The sequence below is a fragment of the Monodelphis domestica genome, chromosome 1 (genome assembly GCF_027887165.1).
Source record: "Monodelphis domestica isolate mMonDom1 chromosome 1, mMonDom1.pri, whole genome shotgun sequence".
NCBI lineage: Eukaryota > Metazoa > Chordata > Mammalia > Didelphimorphia > Didelphidae > Monodelphis > Monodelphis domestica.
In genome coordinates, this window is record NC_077227.1 from 658,066,661 (window position 1) to 658,093,343 (window position 26,683).

Consider the following 26,683-nt stretch of genomic DNA (forward strand, 5'->3'; position numbering starts at 1 on the left):
CAGGATGTAGTGGCTGGAGACTAGAATTTACCAATAAAAGTTGTCTCTTACGGACTTTCTATCTGAGATTTCATCTCTCTTTTAGCAATTTTTGTTCTGTCCTCTCCAGTACAAAAAGAATATATTGGTAGGGGGAAAAAAATCCAAAACTAAAATGAGAGCAGTTCAAGTTTCTCATGAACAAAAGTAATCATTATTCCATTAATCCTGAATAAAAATCAGTCATCATTTCTTTGATTCTCCTCTTTTTTCCTAATAAAGAAAAAAAAACTTTTTGTATTTTCTTTTTAGTCTCTATTCTTTTCCAGCTTCAGTTCATTCTGTGCTTAAGTGATCTTGATGCTATTCTTAGGGGACCATGTGACTGCTAGGTATTCGTCCTATTCCCTGCTCTTTTATATACCTTCCACATATCTTTTTAAAATCTAAATTCAATGAGCATACACACCAGGTTCCCTAAACAATTCTTTTTTCTCTTCATTGGAATTATTTTTCTATGTCTTTTGGATCTTATTCTTTTTTAAATTTTTTTTCATCTATGTAGTTTTAATATCCTTTTTTAAAATTTTGAGTTCCAAACTCTCTCCCTCCCATCCACCCCTCCACTGAGAAGGCAAGTGAAATAACAATTACACATGTGAAGTCATGCAAAACACATTTCCATATTAGCCATATTTTTTAATAGAGAAAGAAACATATAGTTTTTTTTAAAAGGATGTTTCCTTCCATCTCTGCTCAGAATTCATCAGATCTCTCTCTGAAGGAGGAAATCATTTTTCATTATGAGTCCTTTGGAACAGTCTTGGATCATTGTCTTGATAAGAGTAGCTACGTCATTCATAGTTGATCATTGTTACAAAAAATGCTGTTTCTGGGGACAGTGTTCTTCTGGTTCTGCACTCTTCATTTTCCATTAATTTATATGTCTTCCCAAGCTTTTCTGAAATCATCTTATATGTCATTTCTTATGGCACAATAGAATTTCATCATAATTATATACCACAACTTATCTCACTATTCCCCAATTAATGGATATCCCCTCAATTTCCAATTCTTTGCCACTACAAAAAGAGATATTTATTACTATGAATATTTTCGTACATATAGGTCATTTTCATTTTTTTTAACTCTTTGGGAGACAGATCTAGAATTGCTAAGTCAAAGAGTATTCACAGTTTTATAGCTCTTTGTGTATAGTCCCAAATTGTTCTCCAGAATTGTTGGACGAGTTTACAACTCCACCAACCGTACATTAATGTACCCATTTTTCCATATCCCATTCAGCATTTATCATTTTCTGTCATGTTAGCTAATCTGATAGTTGTGAGGTTGTTCCTAAGAGTTGCTTTAAGAGTTTAAACTTGTATTTTTCTAATTAATCATGTTTTAGGGTATTTTTTTATATATTTGATTTCTTTTTCTGAAAGTTTCTTATTCATATCTTGTGACCTTTTATTGGTTGGGGAATGTCTCTTATCTATATAAATTTGCCTCAGATCCCTCTTGGAATCGGATTCTTAAGAGCTTATCTTTCTTCCTAGACTGACATCCCCTATAGAATTTTATTTCATGGGACTCCTACACATCTTTGCTCAGAAACTTTTGACATTCATCCTCCCTAAAATATCCAGTGCATATCAGACCAAACTTTTCTTTTCCTCAATCACACATTCCAAAATAAAGTGGTTTTCAGTCCAAGGTTCCCATAATTTCTTTTAAAAAAATCCGGAGCAGCTGGGTAGCTCAGTGGATTGAGAGCCAGGCCTAGAGATGGGAAGTCCTAGGTTCAAATCTGGCCTCAGACACTTCCCAGCTGTGTGAGCCTGGGAAAGTCACTTACCCCCATCACCTAGCCCTTACCACTCTTCTACCTTGGAACCAATATACAGTATTGATTCCAAGATGGAAGGTAAGGGTTTTTTTTTAATCCTTACCTTTTGACTTAGAATCAATACTGTGTATTGGTTTTAAGGCAGAAGAGCAGTATAGACTAGGCTACTAGAGTTAACTGACTTGGCCAGGATCACACAGCCAAGAAGTGTCTGAGGCCAGATTTTAAAAACAGGATCTCCCATCTCTAGATCTGATTCTCAATCCACTGAGCCATCTAACTGCCCATGATTCCCATCATTTCTGAAAAGATGATTTCAGAGAAACCTGGGAAGAGTTATATAAACTGATGCAAAATTAAGTGAATAGGATCAGAAATATTTATACAAAAACAACACTACAAACATACACACACACACACACACACACACACACACACACACACACACACACACACACTGATTAAAGAACTCATATCAAAGCAATAACCAAAAATGATTCCAGAGGATTTACAATGAAGCATACTGTCTACTTTCTAAGAAAGAGGTAAGGGATTTAGAAAGCAGAAAGAGATATGGGCAAATGTGAAAAATACTTTTGCTTGTCTATGCATATTTGTTATAAAGGTTTAGTTTTCTTTTTTTCGGGGCAGGGGGATATGACAAGGAGAGAAAATATATTTTTGTTCATCAAAAAAATTTAATTCTTAAAAAAAAGGAAAAGTAAAATTAAATATTTGCAACTCCAATTCCTCTTTTTGGTAAAAAGGCTCAGAATAGCAGTTCCTCTCATTACTTCTTTCATCTCTCAAAGAAAAAAATTGTCATTAAGGAAAACCAGAAAATTATTAGCTTCTTTTCTTTGGGCAAAGAAAATGTTCTAGCAAATGTCCAAATAATTGAAGTTCTCATCATGTTCTGCTATGCCTCTGCAGTAAGCCTGTGCTCTATTTCTCAAACTAATTCAACTATTTCCTACTTCCATCCAGGTAGTATATTGTAAGAGTTTAAATTTAGGCTTCATGCTAAATATGAAATTTTTAAAGTAATATTGTGGTCGCCAATTTAAAAATATTATAGCTTAAGTCAAAATGACTTTTAGCAGCGTTAGTTACAAAGAGGTGGAAAGAGTAAAAGTGGAAGAAATGTAGGTAAAGAGGCAGATTCTAATAAGCCTACCAGTCCTTCTCCTGAGAAGTCAGGTTCAGCCTAAGCCAGGCTTCCCCAAGACTCTGTCTCCACGTGGATTTCCCAGTAATCCTCAGCAGAAGTCCCAGTGATGTCTTCAGCCAGGGTTCCACCAAAACAGCCTCCTCCAAAGCCAAGGCAGGAATCTCAGTCATTCATCCAGCAAGCTGATGCAAGATCTAGGGGGAAAGTCTCCTTCAAGCCAGGAAAAGAATATCCAGAACAAATCTCTCCAAATGCCAGGAAGGCTAGACCATGTTGATCTCTTTTTATACCCTTTTTTCCATGTCACTTTCTGCCACTCCTTCTCAGAAACCAATGGCAGTCTTTCAATTTGCCTAGCACTGTCCAAGGGGGTGAGGGACAATGGCCTTTGGAGTTGTCACTTACTCTACTCAGTGACTTGTAAACTCTCGTACTTAAAAGTAAGTAGGAATACTTTAAGTTCTTGATTTGATTAGCTAAAAATTGACAAGGGGACAGTTCATCCTATCTTCACAATATAGTATACTCTGGTGATAACCATCACTTCTCTTTCTACCTTCACAGGACTTTACCCTAATGTTCTGTTCTGTGCTTCCAACTAAGGTTCCTAGATTTCCTCATATATTAATAATTTCTTAATATTCAATGCTATTTTCTCATCTGTTCTCCCCTTTACATGTCCTGTTTCTTCTGTATAAATTATTTCCTTGAAGAGTCATCTTTCAGTCATATATTTCACCTCTTCAAATCTTAGTGATTTCTATGAGGCCAAATTTGTTTCTTGCATTAGTAGCTATAGTTCAAATTCCTTATTACTCATGCCATATATTTGTTTATCTACGTAGCTAAGGGGTATAGCAGATAAAGGGCAGTACTTATAGTCAGGAAGACCTGTGTGACTCCCAAACAAGTCACTTAACAGCTACCTGAATTGGTTTCTATATCTGAAAAATGAAGATAACAAAAGCACTCACTTCCCAGGGCTGTTGTAAAAATGAAAGGAGATAACACTTGTAAAGTATTTTGAAATAAAATGCTATGTATTTGCTATCTATTGTTGTGATTAGGTAAATAGGCATCTATGTGAAGTCATCATGGGTTTTATTGCTAATTTTCTTCTCAGATTTTTTAATATAATTTTTTACAATTCTTCCTACAATGTAACTGTTACTTTCAATAGTATCTCTCCTAGTGGATTCTATGTAAATAACATTTCCTTCCCCAGTTCCTTCCTTTTTAGTTTAAAATATTCTTGACTAGATTCATATGACTCTAGGAAAACTAGTTTTACTATTCATTACTAGGTGATCTCCATCTTTGTCCAAAAGCTCATCATTCCTATTTTTTAATGCTATTCCAGAAATAAAAATCAAGCTCTCAGATGCCATCTTGATTTGAAGTCAGAAGACCTGGGTTCAAATCCTAGTGCTGCTACTTATTAATGGATAACTCTAGAGAAGTCATTTGACCTCTCAAGGCTTCAGTTTTATCTTCTGTAAAATTAAGTTGAATTTAAAAACCTCTGTGTTTTCCATCATCTCTATGAGCCTGTGAACTTCCCAACCAGCTGTTCAATTCCCAAATCTGTTTTTCTCTCCTGAAGCCCTAGTCTTTGATCAGCAGCAGTGGTGAAAATAACACCTGCGCCCCTACGGACTTCAGTTTCTTGGCCAAGACTTCATAATCCTTAGTTATGTTCAATAGGTTCCTTCTGGCAGTATCATATGTGCCCAAGTTAATCAGCAAAAATGAGTAGTAGTTGTCATATTTGACAAGTCTTGGGAGTATCTATGTTTGTCCTAGATACATATCTTTGGGCAGAGGCTCTGAATCTGAAGTTCACAGGCCTCTAGGAATTTCCTGCAATAATTTAAAAACATTACTTTGAGGAGTGTATATGGGCTTTACCAGATTGATAAAGAAGTCCAGGAAACATACTCAAAAATGCTAAGAGAACCTGCCCTAGGGGAAAAGGCAGTTCTCTTTACTGCTGATATATAAATAAGTGCTGCTTCATCACTGAGTCATCAATCAGTCCTATTCGGTTTTTTCTTTTTTTTTTAACTGTAACCAGATGATCTTTCACCTGAGAGCATCTGTATTCTCATCCTGGAGGATACACAAGGTGGTAACCCTTTAGAGATTCTCTGTTCCCTCTCCTCAGGAATAACTTGAAAAAAGTGCCTATAAAGGCCCTTGAGGTATAATCTGAATTCAAAGGAACTGGTACAAATAAGATTAAAATTGTAGGTAACTGGAGTATTTGAAACTGCTCTCTTCAGTTACCAGTGATCTCTTAATTGCTGAATCAAATGACCTTTCCTAAAGCCTCCATCCTTCCTAACTTCTCTGCAGCCCTTGGCACTGTCAATCACCCTCTTCTCCTGGAAACTCCCTCCATTTGGGATTCTCATTATATTATACTGCTCTCTCTTGGTTCTCTTCCTCCCTGCCAGAGCACTTTTTTCTTAGGCTACTTTAATAAATCTAAATTCATATTGCCCCACAACTAACCTTAGATGTCTTTCAATATTCTGTTTTGGGTTCTCTTCTTTTTCTCTCTATACTTTCTCACTTGATGATGTCTTGAGCTCTTATGACTTCAATTATCATCTCTTTAGAAATGAGTCATAAATCTTTATATTCCCAACCACTCTGCTGAGCTCCAAATCTGGCAACTCTGAACTGCCCACTGGACATTACAGGCTGAATGCCCCATAGGCATCTCAGACTCAACATGTCCAAAAGAAAATTCATTATTCTCCTCTCTTCCAGATTTCTCTGATACTATTGAGAGAAACATCTTCTTCCCAATCACTTGGGCTCATCTATGTCATCTTCAACTCCTTACTAATACTCTTCTCAAATATCCAATCTGCTATCAAATTCTGTCATCTCTACCACTTCAACATCTCTCTATTCACACATCCACCATTCTAGGTCAGATTTTGATCACCTGGATAATTGCAATAGTCTCTTAATTTTTCTCACTGCTTAAAGTCTCTCCTCACTACAATATAAGCTCCACATGGCAGCTAAAATGATTTTACTAAATTACAGATCTGATCAAGTTACTCTCCCACTCAATGAATGACAGTGGTTCCCTACCACTTATACTACAGCGATCCCTCACCTTTTGCAGGAGACCCCTTTACATTCCAGAGACCCCCATGATAGGCAGAAATCTGCAAAGTAGCAGCATTATGTTGATTTTATTATTTATGTATATTTTAAGACTTTATAAACCCTTCCCACCCTCTTATAAACCTTTCCCACACTTTTATAAATACTGATCCAATCAGTATTCAGGATACAGAATACAGCACTGTGGTCAGTTGCCTTTCATTCCATCAGCCAATAGTGTGTCATGTACAATCTCATGTTGGAAAACTTGCACAAGCAGCAGTGGTGTACTGCATTTCCATTGTGTACAGTACAGTATTCATCCACAGATTCCCAGGATATAGCAAAAACTCCATGATGCAGAATTAGAATTTTTTTAAACCCACAATACACTGAAGCCACAATAAGAGAATAATGATATAGCAAGGGATGACTGTATAGGTTTAGGTAAAATAAAATCTGATTTTATTTTAAAATGTTAAACCATTCTTAGCTCATGGACTATACAAAAATAGATAATGGGGCAGATGTTTTTTCAGGCTATAGTACAGGCTATGAATTATTTATTCTTGACTTATTGGCTCAAATATAAACTCATATATTTATCACTTAAGGCTCTTCACAATCATGTCCTTTGTCTTCCCATATTTTTAAACATTATGCCCCTCCAAACAATCTACACAAACTGCCCTGCTTGGCATTTTCATATGCAATATTCTCTCTTGTCTCCAGGCTTGTATGTTCCCCATACCTGAAATATTCTCCCTTCTCACCTATATCTCTTGGAATCTCTGTCAAGATTTAGCACAAATGCCATCTTTGACAGAAGGTCTTTACTGGTCTACCTAGTTAGTTAGAGACTTCTCATTTCTGGTTCCCACTGATCTATTCTACCTTATATATCTCTAATCAGATGTCCTTTTTTCCTTCTATCAGATCATCTCCTTGAGGACTGAGATTGTCATTTTTTACTTTTTCTCTATATCCTCAGTGCGTAGCATGGTGACTGGTACATAGTAAATGCTTTATGCTTTATAAATACTGATTGATTAGTACTAATGTCTCCTCTCCTTTACTATAGGTGCCTAAAGGCCAGCAAATAAAGACATTCACCTTGATAGACATTGGCATCTCTTTAATAGGCCTCACCTACTTCAAAGCATGGAAATTTTATATTATAAGAAAATTGGAAGTCATTTTCTGGTTAAACTCTAAGATATAAGCATATTTTTACAGAGCAGCTTTGAAAAAAAAGTACAGAAATTCTTGAGTAGTGTTAAATATAGAATGAGATATGAAAATCTTATTCTTGTGAATTAAAATAAGGGAAGGTTTTCTCCCTGCCACATCACCATATTCATTAAACAAAAATACTTTGTGCATTTCTGATCCCTTCTTGATTTCTCTCTTTTTTTCTCATTTTAGGAGTTCTTTTTAAAATTCAGGGTTTGTAACTATAGCAATAAACTAATTGCCTGTGAAAGATAGATGAGTCTTTTTAGCTTCCTTAAATCGATAATATAGATGGTTTTTTAAAAAAATAATTACAGGATGGCAAATAAAAATACTTTATTGCTACTATGCTTTAGACAGGTCTTTAATGTGTATGTGTGTGGGGGGGGAAACTTATTGAAATTTCTTCAATTACTATCTTATTTAGGTTCAAGTCATATTGGATGAATTCTAAGTTCTCTTCCAAACTGAAACTTGGTGATTCTCTGCTTCTGGAATAGAATCTAAAACCACAACTGAAGTCTAGAAGGTTCCAGATGAGATGATTATCTCTCTACCACTGACTAACAATGATTCATTAAATGCCAAATCCAAAAGCCTTTTCTTGGTTGCTCTTCCTTCTTGACTTCCTGGCAATACCTGATACTACTGACTACCTTCCCCTCCTGGATACCCTACACCAGTGAAGGCAAATGTTTTAGAGACCTTAGAGACCGAGTGCCCAAACTGCAACCCTCACACCACATGTGAGCCCCCCGTCTTACCCCAAACAGGGGAGGGAAGAAGTGTTCCCACTGGAGTGCTGGGCAGAGGGGCAGGTCATTTGAGAAATGACCTCAGGGGCACATGGAGAGGAGGAAGGGAGAAGCCCCCTCCAGTATGCTCTGGTACACATGCCACAGCTTTGCCAACACAGCCCTATACCATCATGGCACTCTCTTAGTTCTCCTCCTGTCAGTTTAACTACTCCTCAGTCTGCTTTCCTGGATTAATATCTATACCACAGTCTCTAACTGCAGGTGAACCCTAAGACTCCATCCTGTATTTTTTTTCTCTTTATACTCTCTCTCTATTGGTGATCTTATCTGCTTCCCTGGGTATAATGACCATCTGCATACAATTGACCACCCAGTTTTATATATTCTGCCCTAGTCTTCTGAGTCCTATATCATCAATTACCAAATTAATATTTCTAACTGGATATCCCAGAACCATCTCAAATTCAGCACATATAAATCAGAATTCTTATCCCCCCCCAAAAAAAATCCTTCTTCTGAATTTCCCCATTTCTATCAAGGGTACTACCATCTTTCCAATCACCCAGGTTTGCAAGCTCAGCATTACCCAACTCATTCATTTTCACCTCTTCAAGATTTCTCACATCAGTCCCCTTCCTTTATTTATACAGCTACCACCCTACATTGGGCTGTTTTCTCCTTCTTGTCTGAACTTTTGCAGTAGCCTCTTAATTGGGGCTCCTTGGCATAAGGATCTCTCCTCTCTGATCCATTGTCCATGCAGCTTCAATTTCCTAAAGTATAGATCTGACCATGGCCCTCCTTTGTTCAGTAAACTCCAGCTATTCACCATTATTCATAGGATCAAATTAAAACCCTTCTGTTTGGTGTTTAAAGCCCTTCCAAACTTGGTTCCAATTTTCCTTTCCAGTCTTAAACATCACACCCCTTTAACTGCTCTAAGGTCCAGCTAAAAGGTCCTCTTGCATTTCCTCATGTAGGACACTCTAAATCCCATCTCTGCTTTTTGCATTGACTATTCTCTTTGCTTGCAATGTCCTCCTTCCTCACCATTGCTTCTTAGAATCTCTAGTTTTATTCAGGGTCCTTCTAAAGAGATACCTTCTCTATGGAGGCTTTATCAGTTCCCCAAGTCCAACATTCATTTTGTAGATTCTTAGATACAAACATGTTGTCTACCTCATTAAATATAAATTCCTTGTTGTTGAAGACTTATTTTTGTCTGTGTCTCCAACACTGGCCCAGAGCCTAATGACTCTTAAAAATGAATGTTTATTGATTGACTGACTAGCTGTGTGACCTTGAACAAATCACCTCAAAAATGTAGGCATCTCTTTCCTCATCTTTAATAATAATGATAGCTAACATTTCTATAGCTCTTACTATTGGCCATTGTGCTAAGTGTTTTACAATTACTGTATCATATGATTCTCAAAATAACCTTGGGACATAGATGGCATTATTATCCTCATTTGTAAATAAAGAAACTGAGGCAAACCAAGGTTAAAGTGACATACCCAGAACCACTCAGCTAGTGTCTGAAGCCAAATTTGAACTCACATCTTCCTGACTTGAGGCCCAGAGCTCTATCTACTGTGCCACCTCACGACTCCCATAAAATAAGAGAATTGCTAGTTGACTTTCCAGTACCCACAATCTACGATGTTAATTTTTTTTCTCAAGTACTGAAGTACTGTTATTTTTCTTTACACAATGATGAGCTGGGCATGACAATTTTTAGTTCTTAACATGACTTTCAATTTTGATGTTCTACTATCACATAAGAATATTAAGGTAACATTAAATAATAATAAATTAGCTGGGGGGGGGGGGGCAGAGAGCCAGGCCTAGAGACGGGAGGTCCTAAAGTCAAATATGGCTTCAGATACTTCCTAGCTTTATGGCCTTGGGCAAGTCACTTAATCCCTGTTGCCTAGCCTTACCTCTTTTCTGCCTTGGAACAGGATTGATTCTAAGACAGATGGTGAGGGTTTTAAAAAAATAATAAAAATAATAAATTAGCTAGATGCACAAATTTACAGGCAAACTTCTTTGCAATTCAACTTTGAGTAATTGAGCACTAAGACAATAAGGGAAAAGTGGGTTCAAAAAAACTGTTTCCTAAAGCTTTGATTTATTATGATGACTTCTAGAATGATGGCAAGATGTAACATTCATTAAATAAGCTCATTCTTGCCAGCCTTAAGAAAGAAATGCTGGAAGTCAGCTCTTTAGATGCTGGAAATCTGACCTTTCGATATCCCATATAGATCTAATGCTTTAATAGCATTAAACTGTAGAGCTGATGGGTACCAGCCAGAAACGATATTGCCATATCGTCAGGTCAGTTTTTGATAGAAGTAAACTGTTAGCCTTGCCTGTCACATTAAGTGGGCTATATTAGGGTTTAGATCAAAGATATGTGCAAGATATGCTAAAAATGCATATCAAGGGAGTAACATTTAATTTGAAAATGAGGTCAAATCAGTTACAGTTCAACAATTTTAAAAGTGCTAATATTTGTTCAATATCAAAGGCAGACTGCCCCACGGACATGTTTCTTTTCAAAGAAGGTTTATTCTATCCTTAGATTAATATGGATGAATAAATCAATAAACATTTATTAAGCATCCACTATGTGCCAGGCACTGTGCTAAGCACTGGGAATACAAATACAAAGGAAAATAGTCCTTTCCCTCAGGGGGCTTACCATCTAATAGGGGAAGGCAATATAGAAAACTGAAGGTGGGGGGGTGGAGAACAGCCAGGAAGGTACCCAGCATGGGCCAGAATAGAGAAGTCCAAAGTCCAAAAGCAGTGTAGCTGGTGGGAAATGGGGAGAAGACTGTGCTCTGGGTCCCCTTCTTAAAGAGAGGCTTTGGAGCCCATGGTTCTGCCTTCAAGGAGGAGGGTTCAATCAGGAGGGCAGAGGATCTTGCTGAGATGTGAGTACTGATTCAAATTTGCAGGATAATGAGATTTGCCAATGATGAATATATATCCCAATGATATACACATGAGGGCTTTATTTGCCAGGGCAAAATTATACTTTGTAAATACTCAGCAAATTTACACATCTGCTAGCAGTCTATTTAGGAGTATTTGCGATGGGCAATGAGTGGGTCAAATTCATCATATTCCTGCCTGCTCACTCACTCTGCCAAGTCTAGAAAAACGATAGCCTGGAGAAGGGCCTAACCTCCATGGATGGGCCCAGTGGGGATGGCATCACCTCCAGCTTCCATGACAATACCATTGGTATAGCCAGACACATACAGATACAACCCAACTTGAAAAGGATCATATATGGATGGGGTCTTGGCAATCTCAACTATATCTCTCATCTTCTTATGGCAATTTCTTCTTCCATTTTTGAATTATCTGAAGTCATCATTCTAATCAGACAAATTAGAACTGAAAAGCAGAGAAGAGGAACAAAAAAAAAGGAAAGAATGTCCTGTCACTGAAAAGTGCTGCCAGCTACCCCTGAGAGCACTGAGTCTATCCTTCTTCATTCCACTCTGCATAACCCTTCTCCTTTGCTCTTACTTTGGATTTGTGGACAACAGGATGTTTCATCAGTGTGGTAGCCCACAAAGGACACAAATATGAGAGGAAGGAGATATAGGTTTGAACCCCAGCTTTGCCACCTCACTTCTTGGGAGACGATGGGCTAATAAAACCTCCCTCTGTGAGCCTCCCTTTCCTTGTCTATAAAATCAAGTGGTTGAACTGACTTCTGCACTAAATTGGGTCAGTCCTCTGCAGAGAGCCTGTCTGAAAGGTAGATTCCTCCAGGAAGGAAGATTCCATAGATGGGAAGTTCCAGGAGGGAGGAGGATCTGCCTCAGCAGTGATAGCCCATCTAAGTCCAGAGAGATTTTCTAGACTACTAGAGAGAAGATTGTTGATGGACTTCAGTTAAAGCAACAAGGAATGTTTACTCTGAAGGAAAAAGGACTTGGAGAGGAATACATTAACTCTCTTCAAGGTTGAAGGACTCTCATGTGTAAGATGAATTGGACTTGTTCTCTTTCGCCTCCAGCAGCAGAGCTAAAGCAATGGGTGGACATTTCTGAGAGATATATTTAGGCTTAATGTAGATATAACTTCTTAGCAACTGAAGCTATCTGAAGCTAGTCTGATTCTTACTAAGGAACTGAGTAAATGGACAGGTCACTGGATTTTCCAAAACTCTCTGAATATCCCCCTATCACCACCACCAATGGAATTACAAATTCAGAATTCTACTGAAATTACTGGCATTTTACTGGGATTTTATTTATAAAGTAATTAGCACAGTGTATTGAACATAGTAAGTGCTTAATAAATGCCCGTGTCCTTTTTTCCTCATATGAAAAATAAGGAGGCTGGACTAGGTGGCCTATAAGGTTCTTTCTAGGTTCTGCACCTGATTTTCTAGTTCTAAACTTCTTTCCAGATGCAAATTCTAGGAAACCTATTTTCTTGATGGTCTATTTGTATGGTATGTCTTTGAGTAGTAAAGAGCGAACACAAGAGCAGAAGCATGCTATATATTGTCAAAAAAAATTAGATATGGAAGCAGAAAGCTGTTGTTTAAATTTCAGGCTCTAATATGGAATTGGGACAGCAAAATGGCCTCATGGATAGAGTGCTGGGCCATCTTCCTAACTTCAAATCCAGCCTCAGACAATTACTAGTTATGTAACCTGGGCAAGTCACTTAACCCCCCTTTACCTCAGTTTCCTCGTCTATAAAATGAGCTACTGAAGGAAATGGCAAACCACTCCAGTATCTTTGATAAGAAATTCCCCAAAAGATGGTCTCAAAGACTAAGATGCATGATATTGCCAACTTGCTTTATTTCTATGGGCCTCTGTTTCCTCACCTGTAAAAAAGGAGGTATTGAACTAATTGAGGAAAATGCTAAGATCCCTTCTAGCTCCAAACCCATCGTTATAATTTGCATTATTCAATGACCACCTTCCTAAAAAGGTTAATGTAGACAATTTTGGATGTTGAGCCATATTTTCTAGTGAAGAACTTGCTATTTAAAGAAAGCCTATAATAAATATTTGCTTTACAAAAGATTGTTTCTAAGTACAGATGAATGAATACTCCTTGATTTCAGGAGTGGGTCTGTTGGTATTTTTCATAGCTGAGGTTTTCTTAGAGAGCAGCAGAGAAGTCTTATCTACTCTAAAGAGGTATCTCTGTGAGTCTGGTGTGAAACAGTATTTTTAAAAAGGTAATGAATAGACTTTCTCAAAGAATCTGAGTGTTTGTATGTCAGCTAGGGTAGAACAGAAAGCAGGGTCTATCAGGAGAGTGGGCACAAACTGAAAGTTCAAAGATGGTGGAGCTCTTATTGAGAAGCCATGTGATAAAGGGTTAACTCATGGCTCCCAGTTACTGGAAGTCCTCTGCCATTGTGGATTTTCATGAATTTCTCCTTAGATAGTTATAGTTCAGAAGCCTAATAACCTTGTAGAGTCTTAAAGCTGCTTTTCCTTAGTGTATCTAGTTTGGCTTGAGTCTTAATTGGATGTTCCTAAGTACCCAATATAGAAATTTCTGTTAGCCACTGACCTTCAGGGACACTGCAGCCAATGAGAGTACTCTTATGGCTCTGATGGATCAACAGAACTCATACAGTGACCTGGGGGTAGGGAAAGAAGAACATAAAGATTCTTTCTTCTTCTTCCCCCAAATAATTCCCTATTGAGGGCATGGCTAAAATGGCCCCATCATTAGACTGGAATGGCAGATGCTGAATTAGCAGGCTAGGTTATATAAGACCCCAATGGAGTCTTCCAGTAGATTAAATGGCCTTTCTTCCATGGTATTTTCCATCCTTATCCAGTGACCAAACCACTTCTTTCAAGTTGACTAATGCCTTGTTTACATCTAGTTTACACTTTGGGATTGATTGGTTCAATTGAGAAGTTTTAACCTTCTGTATTTACATTAATTGAGATGAGCCCACCACCACCTCTATTACACCAGAAAACAGGAGGAAAGAAAAAGAGGGAACAAAGAATAGGAATATAAGGAAATTATGAAACATTAGAAATGGACAAATTAAAGAAATGTTAACAACCATGGAGTTCAAACAAGTTATTTTACAGATAAGAAAACTGAGATCTAGAGAAGGAAAATAATTTGCCCAAGGTCACACAGCTAGTATAAGGCACAACTGGAATGTAAATTCACATCTACTGACACCTACTGTACTCTATTACATCACTGTATCCCAAATCACATTCAAGGTTCAGCAACAAAAATTTTGAAATAGTCAGAAGAAACTATACTAAGTGATAAGATAAATGATTTTTTAAATTATCTAAATGATTATAAACGGCATTATTTCATCTGAATTCATCAGGTTTCTCTTGTATTTTTTATTTGAATTTTGAAACTTAAGGTTTTATTCATAAGTACTTGTCCTTGTGAGGGATTTCTTGTACTCTAAGGCATGAAATTAAAGAGAAGATCAGGTTTACCTTCCTGTGGCTATCCTTGAAAAACAGGTATGTAAAACTTTACAGAGGAAATGTGAATCTGTAACAGACAATACTGAGTCCAATATTTATACTCTCTTTGGCTTTCCCATCCCTCTTAATCCTTTTGTCCCAGAGACTGAGAACTTTCTGCCCTGTATGGCCATCTTACTATATAGGAACCAGGTCTGGTTCTTTCCTCTGGGTACTAGAATAGAATATCCCCATTTCCTGACCCACAAAACAACTTCTCCAAATTGTTTCTCTTTGTTTTTATAGAACTACCCATTGTCTTTCTATCCTTGGGCAGCTACCCCACTTTTCTTATCTTTCTTTTCTTTAAACTCTCTGCTATTTCAGCCAGTCAATAGATATTTATAAAGCACCTACTTGTCAGGCACTGTGCTAAGATAGAAAGAAAAGCAAAAGAATGGTCCCTGCCTTCTAGGAACTCTCCGTAATGATTTCCTTTCTCTCTTGAATATTCTGAAACAAATGAGCTCTGCCCCAGCTGCACATTTAATTCACAGAAATCTCAAGAACACAACGTAAGCATAGGATTCACCTTACAAAAATTCAATTTGTACACAACCTTCTAAGAAATACATTTTCTGAGTCAAGTGGGTGCATGTGTATTACTATAGTTCTGCCCAGGGATTCTGATACTCAGTTTTCTACTCCTGTGACCCCAAAGTCCTTCTCAATCACAGTCGCATGTCCAGTGTCATCTGCTGTTAGTTCAACTACTATTCCCTTGAGTCTCTTCATCTTTCCCTCCATTCCTGCTGCTTTTTCTGCCCCTTGACATCAGTATTAACTGAGGCCAATTTCATTTTGGCACCAGGAAAACTCTGTAGCATAGTTCCTAGTAATCTAGCATTTCTCCCATTTTTTTCTGCCCTTTATCCTGCCTCCCAATTTCCTTGGCTTCTATCTATCAACACCTTCTAGCAACCTCCCTGTTCAAATCTGAGCTCTGTAGCCCTCCTGGGAATCAGACCCTACACCCACGGCCATCCTTCTCCCAAGCTGCCTGTGGAGAGACTAGGAATGTTTTGCTCCTGTTTGCATGAATAAACAGTTCTGAAGGGTTTGGCTGAAGTTTTTATGTAAACTCTCTCCAAAATATGTTCCGTTCTGCATTATCCCTTAGTAATAAAGATTCTGGGATCAGAACTTGGCTGTCAATTTTATTGATGTTGCAGGGGGTACAGTAGAATACAGCTTTCTCTTCTGGAAATTTATTGGCTTGGCAGTGCAGAGAGCAATAAAACCATGTTTTTAATCAGTAAGCCAAGCGGACATGATTCAGAAGAAATATAGGAAGCAAACATGCCATAACAAGGAGACTTTTTCTTCCTCGTCATCTCTGTTCTTACCATAACCCATGTTAAATATTTCCAAGTGTTGAAAAACATATTTAATGGGGCCATTTTCGGGAACAGAATTAAAGTACAAAGCCTGATTTGCTTCATGTTGGGGGGTCCTATTATTTTCAAGGCTATTCAATGGAGCCATCCATTTGTCACATGCTCACAGGGTTTTTTTTTGTGAAAGAAGCATCTGATAATCTGGCTTTTAACTGCAGGTAATGTGATGTAGTGGGCACTGGACTAGAAAGTCAGGAGACCCAGATTTTTTAGTCATGGTTCTTCCATGAGCTAGATACTATAGATATATAACCTTGAAAAGTTATCTAGCCTCTCTGAGACTCATATTCATGGAAAAGGAGAGTATCTATTGTGTTTATTATGTGCCCAGCATTGTGCTATGCACTAGGGATCCTAAAAAGAAAATAGAGATACTCCCTGCTCTGAAGGACCTCACCTTCTAATTTGGGGTGGGGATACCAACACATAAAGGAGGGTTCACTTGTGGGTGAACAAATAGAAAATCAAGATGTTCTCTGCTCTCAAGAAGCTCACATCTAATTGAGGGAACAACATATTGGAGAGGATGTGTTTATGTTCATTTTATGGCAAATGGAAAGGCCAAGTAGGAACAGTAAGGAAAAGTAAGAAAGAAAATAACAAGGCTAGGAGGATCTTGGGGAGTAATGGCAGAGCAGGTGGTCTACCAAGAGAATAGTGGTTCCACAGTTCAAATGGAGTGGGGCTCTGCACTATCTCCCAGGAATATGGGGGCCAGTATCCAGCTAATAGTGAGCTTAAGAATTGCTCATTGGAGCAATGGGAGCTGTTTGGGGAAGGGATAAACCTGTGGTGTCCTTTAGTGGCAACAGATGTAGATAGTCTGTTTTCCTATAAAATGAAGGACTTGGTGGGGGCAATTGGGTAGCTCAGTGGATTTAGAGTCATGCCTAGAGACAGGAGGTCCTAGGTTCAAATCTGACCTCAGACACACAGCTGTGTGACCCTGGGCAAGTCACTTAACCCCCATTGCCTAGCCCTTAACCACTCTGCCTTGGAACCAATACACAGTTTTGATTCCAAGACAGAAGATAAGGGTTTTAATTTTAAAAAATTAAAAATTTAACAAAATTAAGGACTTAGCAAAATGATATTTAAGGATCCTTCCCTCTATAAAATTCTGTGATTCCTTTCTGATATGGTAGGAATCGAAAGTTCTGGATGTTACTCTTAACCAAGAGTTAAGAGTATAAAATACAGCCCTCCCTTATCTCCTCCTTGTGCTGACCTTTTTTTTTTTTAATGAGAAATCTGACTTTGAGGATAGGGAAGGTCTGTTCTTTTTTGCTAAAGGGTAAAATGATCCTTTTACTCTTCCAGGGAGATAGGTGTATCAGGTATATTTATCCTCAATTGAAAATGAATCAACTGTATCAGAGAGGCTAAATGACTTGCCCAGGGTCACAAAGCTGGTGTCACATGCAGGTGACATAGTCTTTGCTGACCGCAAGGCCAACATCCTTGCCCCTAGAGCATGCAGCTCCTCCTCTCTTCTGTCACTTTAACTCCCCTCCAGAACACCTACTACAAGACTCTAAATAGATTAGTTAGTCCATAAATGCTTATCCAATGAATAATTAGATATATGAATGAAATAAATGCACATATAGGTTCATCCCTCTATGAAGGTGCTCTAGGATCAAAATGATCTGGGTGAAGCCTCTCGGGTTGATGATGTGGATTCCCGGACATAGACAAGGGATAAGAGAAAATTGTTCAAAAACCTTTGGTTCCCCTGTCATATCACTCCTGTTCTCCTTTCTCCCGCCTTCCACCCAAGAATCTGAGCACCGCTCCCTCTGCTCCTAATCTCCCGTCCCTGCCTGAAGTAACCTGATTCAGCTCTTCAGAAAAGACCAAACGATGCCCATGGCCCTGGCCTCTATAGAGAGGAAAGTCTAAACAACAGCCAAGAGTCCAAGGACTGCGCTACTCAGGGAAGATCAGTTTTGTCATGAGGGAACGCAAGGAAAAAAGTGGTCTGCTGGGGGATGAGGGCAGTGGGGAGAGGAAGTAAGGGACACCACACCACACAATTATGTAAAAATCTAAAAGTGCCCAATCTTGAAATTCCCTTTTGTTTTCCTTTTCTAGATCACTTACCTATCTCCCTGTCAAAGTCATACCTTCACAAGCTTTCAGAGGACTTAGTGATGTCTTAATAATGTAAGTTGGTTCCCATATACAAAATGACACAACTAAAATGATTGTTTCTTTTCTTTTCAAGCAATAAGAGAAAGCATGGCTGAAAGGGGATAATTTTTTATGGGGGGAAATGTGTTTAGGAAAGTAAACCCTATTATTTCTGTCTATATCCATATAGCTAGCATCCAGGGACCTTTGAAGGAAAGGTATGATTTTCAGGAGTCATTAAAATCCAGATAATTAACCTCGCTTCACAGAACTGAATGCATTTTGATAAGTGATGATAAACTTCCCAAGCGGAAAAGGAGATAGATTCCAATCATAAAAACTCTTCTTCTGCAATAGAACAGCTATTCCCCCATGACACATTTTTAGATAACACCCACATCAGAGAAAATGTGTCTGGTATTTTATTGTGCATCTGAGGATAATCTTTGTATCTAAAATGTAATAAGTTTATGACAAAAACACAATATTTATAGCCATATTGATGAAAGGAATTTATCAAAAGTGTAATATAGCCTGATAATGCCATGTTATCTTGTGTCCTCTCAGATCTGACCTTTCTTCCATTATCCCCTGTGCCTCATCTTCCCAGGCCCAAGCTTCCATCCATATACATGGGCCCTCTAGGACCAAAGTCTCCTCCAGTAGCAATGGCACAGCAGATGGTTTAGAATTTTGGAAAGAGTCAAACTCCATATTTTCTTCTTTTTAGGGGGCCAGGAGGAAACATTGCACGAAACACAGAGATGCAAACTGACTAGGCTAATACAAAAGAAAAAGATTCTACAATTGCTGGGTCTAGGCAGGTACCTCATTGTACTTTAATATTCACAATAATAATAAACTATGTTATGGTGAGGGATCTCAGTGGCCACCATAAACAGGCTGCTCAAAGAGTAAACTTTTCTACCTCCCCTCATACTTACAGTTCTAGCAGCAGCCCAAAATTCCTCTCCAATGGCATTAAATAGCTTAGGACTACTTTTAGTGGAGGAGGCATATCCAAAGAAGATGATTAGTCCACATTAGCAGCTTACATGGTAATGTCTAGCTCCCTTTGAGGAGCAGTTTCAAAATATAGAGATGATTAATAACAATGCATATGTATATTGCTCTTGAATTTCTACAATATACTTTCCTCTCAACAACCACTCTGTTTAATATGTAACACAATTATTGCCATTTCACAAATGGAGAAACTGAGACTTAGAGACTAAGTACTTGTCCATGACCATATTTTAAAAGTGTCTAAGGTAGATTCAAACCCAGATCTCCCAACTTAGAGTGTTGTCTTCCTACTATTCCAATGCCACTTTTTTAAAATTTCTCTACAATAAAAGCAAACTATTGGAAATTTAGTGCCAAATGGAAGGAGTCGGCATAGTTATTAATTGTTTGTATTGAGGCAGACAGGGTATTTGCCCCTGAAGCTGCCAATGAGGCTTAATCACCCTTTTAGTCAATTAATCGATAAATATTTATTAAGAGTCAACTATTTGCCAGGCATCGAGCTAGGTGCTAGGGATGCAAAGACAAAACCCTTCATTAGGAGAGCAGCCATCAGTGCAATAAACAAGCCATGAAGCTGAGAACCAGCTCAATACAGACTGTTGCTCAGAATAGACCTTCTCTGGTTCACAAATGGTTTTTGTCAAAGCATAAGCCTTTATCTGAGCCATTAGCCTTAGGAATACAAGGGTATACAAAAGTACAATTGCATCAGTTTGCTCTTTTTCCCCTGGCTGCAGATCTGGTCCTGCATTTGGTCTTTAGTCATAAGGCATACCTAGGCACATTTGAAGGCACTCTGCCAGTTGCATTGATCTCAGTGTCCAAGGAACAGCCATGGTGGGTCATCGTCATCTAAATGCATAACAGAACTCCATTTGAGAAGATTCAGCCTTAAGTTGTGTCATGATTAATTTGGACAGAATTTTAACACTCGTTTATAGCACAGCAAGAAACACAATCACCTATAAAGCCAGGCTGTCAACAGCTGCAATGGGAGGGAGCTGAAAAATGTGCATTTCAACTCTACCTGTACCGCAGGCACTCACTCACCCAAGCTCCTAAAGGGAAACATTAGGACTTTATGATGCTGTGGATTTTCTGCTCTTTTTCAAAGAAAACACTCCACATTTTTGCTTCTTTTACCCCAATTGTTCCATGTCATGCACGGCTCATTCTCATGTAGACATGATCATCTCTTTCATGTTGTATTCTTTCTTTTCTCCCCCCAGTGAAATCTCTCAGAGTGACTCGTTGGAAAGGATGGAAGCTAATGCCTTTGACAGCCTCCTCAATTTGTCTGAAATGTAAGTGTCGGCTAACAGATAGTTTATTGCTGTACACTATTACCCTCGCTATGGAGAGCCTGCTCCATTTTTGTATTCAAGCATCTGCTGAAAGGATCCAAGAGGAAAAAAAAAACCTGCCACAATTACTGGATTTGGGCAGGCACTAATTTCTCTCACCACAGTGGCCTAGAGGTTGCTATGGTGACAACTGCTTCTCCCTAGGTGCTGTGTAAACTCTGAAACATCATGACACAAAGTTGGAAATTAAAATTGGCATGTCAGAGTCCAGGCAGCAGCTTCCATCTCTCTCACAGGGATGGAGAGGGGAGTCATAGAATCATAGATAATGGTTTTAGAGCTAGAAGGGAACTTAGAGACTATCAAGTGCAACATTTTACAAATAAAGAAAGAGAGGCATATAGACTGAAAATGACTTGCCTAGGAATTCAAAGCTACTGTTTTGAAACAGGATTTGAATCCAGATCTTCCTCATTCCAACTCCAGTGCTATATCTGGTATACCATGCTGCCTTTCATCCTGGATCTGGAAAGCAACAGACAATGTGGAAATCTGGGCGAAGGATCCCTCTCTGGTTTCCTTTCATCTTATTGTAAATGTTGAACAAAATCTTTCTATTGCTAGATCGTAGATTCATATTGAGACTTAAGAGTAAAACGGACCTTAGAGATAATCAAGTTCATCTCTCATGTTTTACAGTTAAAAACTAGGACCCACAGCTAGTTAATGGAAAATTCAAGATAAGAATTCAACTCTCTGGACTCCAGGGATGGTGGGCTTTCATTTATACTGTGCCAGAAGTTTCTGACTCCAGATCTTAAATAGCATCTTGGCCCTAACCTAACTTCAAGGGATACTGTTAAAGTCTTCTCGAGCCCTAAACCTATGATCCTTTTCTGCCAACATTTACCAAAAAAAATTGATTTTAATTTTCAGAAAATAATCAGATCAATCATCCAATAAGAGTTTATAAATGCTTGTATGTTTCCACTACTGTTGTAAGCATACAACTGGGTCAGTCAATGCACAGTATGCAGGTGCTTTAAAAAATGCTGGTTGGGGGGCAGCTGGGTAGCTCAGTGGATTGAGAGCCAGGCCTAGAGACAGGAGGTTCAAATCTGACCTCAGACACTTCCTAGCTGTGTGACCCTGGGCAAGTCACTTGACCCCCATTGCCTAGTCCATATCATTCTTCTGCCTTGGAGCCAATACACAGTATTGACTCCAAGACGGAAGGTAAGGGTGTAAAAAAAAAATGCTGGTTGACTGTGAGGGACAGGGGAGAAGAATAAGTTCCAATCATAGAATCCTAAAATTTCAAGAGTTAGAAAGGAATTCAGTAGACAACTAGTCCAGCCCATACCAGAAAGTGAATTCCTTCTTTAAAAAAAAAAAAACAAACCTCTTACCTTCCATCTAGACATTGTACCTACTTCTCTCAGAACAAGTCTATCCATCCCCCTTTCCACATGACAACCCTTCAAATACTTGAAGTCAGCTCTCATTTTCCTCCCCCCATCCCTCTACCTCAAGTCCTCTCTTTCCGGGGATAAATATCCCCAGGCAGTCACCTCTGCTTCCCAGGATTTCACTCATCATGTATTTGGGGAGGTTAGACCTTAACAGATCAGACAAGGCAGCACAGATCCAGAACGCTACAGTATATACAAATACAAATAAAGTTTTGCCCTCTTTGGTTCATTTGTATTGACCAGAGATAGCTTACTTTCATAACCAACAATCTAATTCAGCCCTTTTTACAACTCAACCAGATTACTGTAATTATTTCCTGACTGGTCTTCCTGCTTTCTCTCCCTACTTGCCAAACCATCCCACACACAAGGACCAAAGCACGTATCTCACCATATCATTCCCCTCCTTAATAGTCTCCAAGGGTTCCCTACTGACTCTAAGGTCTAATATTATTTCATCTTATTTCTTCCTTTTAAAATGCAAATTTTGCATCCATTAATTAACCTTTCTTAAGCACCTACTACATGTGCCAGGCATGGTGCTAAGTACTACAGATACAAATATGAAACAGACAGTCCCTGCCCTCAAGGAGGTTACAATCTAAGATACACAAAAGGAAGCTGAAAAGAGGAAAATAAGAGCAAAGGGGTGATAGTAGAAAAGCCGATCAGAGAACTTCCAAAGTAATACAACCTGGTGAGAAATGGGTCTCCTAATGTACTTATTTGTTAGTAGAGCAGTATATGTATATATCAACTTTATTTATAAATAAGCATATGTTTTAGGGATGTATGTGCCATTTCTTTATTGATGGAGTATAGAATCAAAAAAGCTTAGAAATTAACACTCCAGAAGATAGTCTAATTTCAGGTCCTCAAAAATTAATAATAGAAGAGTCACCAACAATGATGAGATCACTTGTAGAATGTCAAAGTCAAATTAGCTTGGTCAGTGTGGAAATGTAATAAATATTAGAGCGCCTCCCATCAATGGTCACAGCTTTTTTTGTCACAGAGGCTCCAGAGTAGAAGCCTTGTAACTGTATTGATTAACGTTCAGCAATGGCTCAAACCTTATCCAATATCAGAGGATTCACACTGATGAGAAGCGATATAATGATTCTATTGGAAAGAAGGCAGAGATAAACAGAAAAGCTTTTTTTGATGACTATCGCTACTTTCTACAAGGGAGAGCCCCTTTGGGAGCAACCTGATCAAGTTAAGGAAAATAATCCTAACACTCTATACATGAATGATTCTTTTATATTTTCCAAAGTACTTTTTTATAGATATTATAATAAAAATATTGCTGTTCAGTTGTTTTCTCCCATTTGGGGTTTTCTTGGGAAAGATACTGGAGTGGTTTGCCGTTTCCTTCTCCAGCTCATTTTATAGTTAAGGAAACTGAGGCAAACAAGATTAAGTGATTTGCTCAGGGTCATACAGCTAATAAATGCCTAAAGCTGCATTTGAACTCAGATTGCTGTGTCTTCCTGACTCTAGGTCCTGCACTCTATCCCCTGTGTCACCTAGCTGCCCTAAACATAGGAACTATATAAATGCATTTTTATAGTGCTTTAAGATTTTTAAAGTACTTTGTATGGATTACAGATCTACAAATACGAACTCATTTGATTCTCACAACAATCCAGTGGGGTAGCAACTATTATTATCCTCATTTTACAGATAAGGAAACTGAGGCAAATGTTAAGTGACTGGCCCATGGACTCAGGGCTGGCAAGTTTCTGAGGCTACCTTTGAACTCAAGTCTTCCTGACTCCATGCATGTCCCTTAATCTACTATACCACCTAGCTAGCTCTGTAAGACATTTACTTACTCTAGTGCTTGAAGCAGAATTAAAATTCAGATTTTCCTAACTCTGAATCCAGTACAATATCCATTATAACATAGCTGCCTTTGGTTTTTATGACAACTTGGAGACGGGAATGATGGTTTGTGTTATCTATGGAAAGGAAAGAAGACTTTGCCCAATCACAAAGCGGGTTAATTGTAGGGGAACAACTAAGATCCAGGCTTACAGAATATCAGTCCAGACTCTTTTCCCCTACCCCAGTTATTCTCATTTGGGCTCAAGGTCCCTCTACACTCTTAAAAATTATTGAGGAACCCCTCAGCACCACCAACAAGAGCTCTAATTCATGGATATTTACTGTATTAGAAATTAAAGTGTCTTCATATTGTGATGAAAATAGTTTTGATGATATAGAACTCCTAATAGGATCTTGGGGAATCCTGGAGATCCTTCACCATTAGTCTTAGAAACTACTGCTCTAGTGGACAAACTATTCCACATAAACCACTTATAGTCATGCCACCACATTGGAAGTATCCTCCCTTTAAAAAGAAAATGGCTCACATATGGGTCTCTCTCCAGCTCTCAATGAATTTCCCATAACCTTCAGTGTGTACACTTTATACAACATAAATAACATTTGCTCTGTTTCAGAGCCTTGGAATTGTCCCAATCTTAACTAATCCCTGTTGTCTTTTGGGCTGGAACTGTTTCCCAACAAATAAATTTCCTGCTGAAATTTTGGGCAACTTCTCCCTCCCCAGCAGAGCAAAACACTGGAGATTCCACCTGGCTTATAAAGAAAATGGGATGAGTTTACTGGAAATATGCTAATACCTTTTGCTATCCCCAGAATCTCAGTACTTCTTCCCAAACATATAAAAAAAATGCTAGATTGGTCCCTGTCTCTTTCAGACAGCTGCGTTGGGAACTCTAGAGTCTCAGGTATTCAAAAGTACATGTATCAATGAAATGACTGCACATTTTCCCTCCCTCTTTACAGACTGATCCAGAATACCAAAAATCTGGTGTACATTGGACCCGGAGCATTTACAAACCTTCCACGGTTAAAATATCTGTAAGGAATTTTCATTTTCTCAGAAATAGGATTTGTTTTACTTTTTGATAAAGACTAAACCAATTAAAAAGTTGAAAAGAAGCTATTTCATAATGATAATAATTCACTTAGTGTTGCTTGAAAATTTGACCTTATTCATAAGCTCATGTAATCATAGGATATTGGTGCTAAAGAGATCTGAGAGACTATCAGATCCACTCCATCCCAACCCCTATGTTAAAAGTGAAGAAAATGAGGTCAAAGAATTTAAATAATTTACCAAAAGTCCCATAGCTCGTTAGTGGCAGAGCTAAAGTGATGAGAAGCTAGGCCATCTGACTTTTTCTACTACCCCATAACATTAGGCAGATATTCTGTGAGTTATTCATAGGCTGATTCTAAAAAGCTGAGTGTCAGTTCAAGCCTATCTTTAGTTCACTAGGGGAGCCAGCCATACAAAAATAAGAATAGCATTTACATTGTACCCATCAACTATGTGCCAAGAACTGTGCCAAGGCCTTTTGTAAATATTTCATTTCATTTCATCCATACAACTATGAGAGGTAGGTGCTATTACAGTGCCCATTTTTCTGTTGAAGAAAAGGAATGAAAAAGTCCTACGTTGAAACCTTTGATTAGAATACTCTTTCTGACATGGATAATTTCTCCCTATCTTTTTTGTTAAATTTGTTTTTTTAATGTTAGATTTTCTTTATTTTGATTCAGTAAGCATTTACTCAATCTCTACTACATGTCAGACTCTATACTAAGTTTTCAGGATACAAAGGCAAAAATGAATCAATCCTACCTTCAAGGAGCGTACTCCCTAATGAAGAGAGAGAGTAGGTGCACAAGTTGATGCAAAATATGTACAAACTAAAAACAAAATAATGGGGCGTAGGGGGATATGGAAGAACACTAACAGATGAGGGAATCAGAAAACACCTTGCATGGAGGATAGCACTGGAGTTGTGCTTTGAAAGAAATAAGAGATTCTACAAAGGCATAGAAGTACCAATAGCTCCTAGCACTGAAGAAATGCTTGCTGATTGGTGAGGGAGCACATTCTAGACATGGAGGACCACTTGAGCAAAAATGGGGCAGGAGAAGAGATAAAAAAAAAATAGAGATCACCTCTCCATTTAGACTCTGTTAGAACACAGAAGAGGAAAAGACTTATGCAAGAATTCACTCACTAAGCAAACATCTTTAAGCATCTGCCCTATACCAGGCACTGTACTAGGATGGAGGGATACAAAGACAAAGTTCACCCTTGCCCAGAAGAAGCTTATATTCTACTGGGGGGAAGTAACTCCTACACAGAAAAGGAAATCCAAGATATACCCAAAGTAATATATGTAAGGAAGGGAGCCGTAATACCTGGGGGCATCAGGAAAGGTCTCATTTGTGAGATTATATGAGCTTAGTCTTGAAGGGATTTGAGATTCCAAGAATTGGAGATGAGAAGACGTAAAGGATAGTCTTTGCAAAGGCATGGAGGTGGGAAAAAAAACATGGTGTTCATGTGTCATGAACACCAACTAGACCAGTCAGCCAAACTCAAAGATTACAAGAGGAGAATCAAGAGAAATTCGTTTAGAGAGCTAGGTTGAAGTGTTGTAAATTCCAAATGGGGAAGTTGTCATTTTATCCTACGGGTAATAAGAAGTCACTGAAGTTCCTTGAGTTGTGGAGGACCATGTGGAGGCCTTGTTTCAGAAATAGCTTGTAGTTCTCAGCAATGCAAAGATTGGAGACAATCCTGAAAGACTTATGATGGGGAATGCTTTCCACCTCCAGAGAAAGAAGAATTGGAGTCATCTTTCACAGCAGTTTATCTTTGGTT

General features: G+C 38.4%; 1 protein-coding gene across 3 annotated transcripts in view; it reads left to right on the forward strand.

The window, feature by feature from the left end:
* Positions 1 to 26,683, forward strand: part of LHCGR (luteinizing hormone/choriogonadotropin receptor) — a 77,841-nt gene that overhangs the window by 13,137 nt on the left and 38,021 nt on the right. For 2 of the 3 annotated variants that reach the window (XM_007476843.3, XM_001382136.4), the window contains exons 2-4: positions 18,123 to 18,194; positions 20,420 to 20,494; positions 24,784 to 24,858. In XM_007476843.3, coding sequence (XP_007476905.1) covers positions 18,123 to 18,194; positions 20,420 to 20,494; positions 24,784 to 24,858 — 222 coding nt within the window. The remainder of the gene's footprint in view (positions 1 to 18,122; positions 18,195 to 20,419; positions 20,495 to 24,783; positions 24,859 to 26,683) is intronic. The other variant, XM_007476844.3, reaches the window with a different exon arrangement.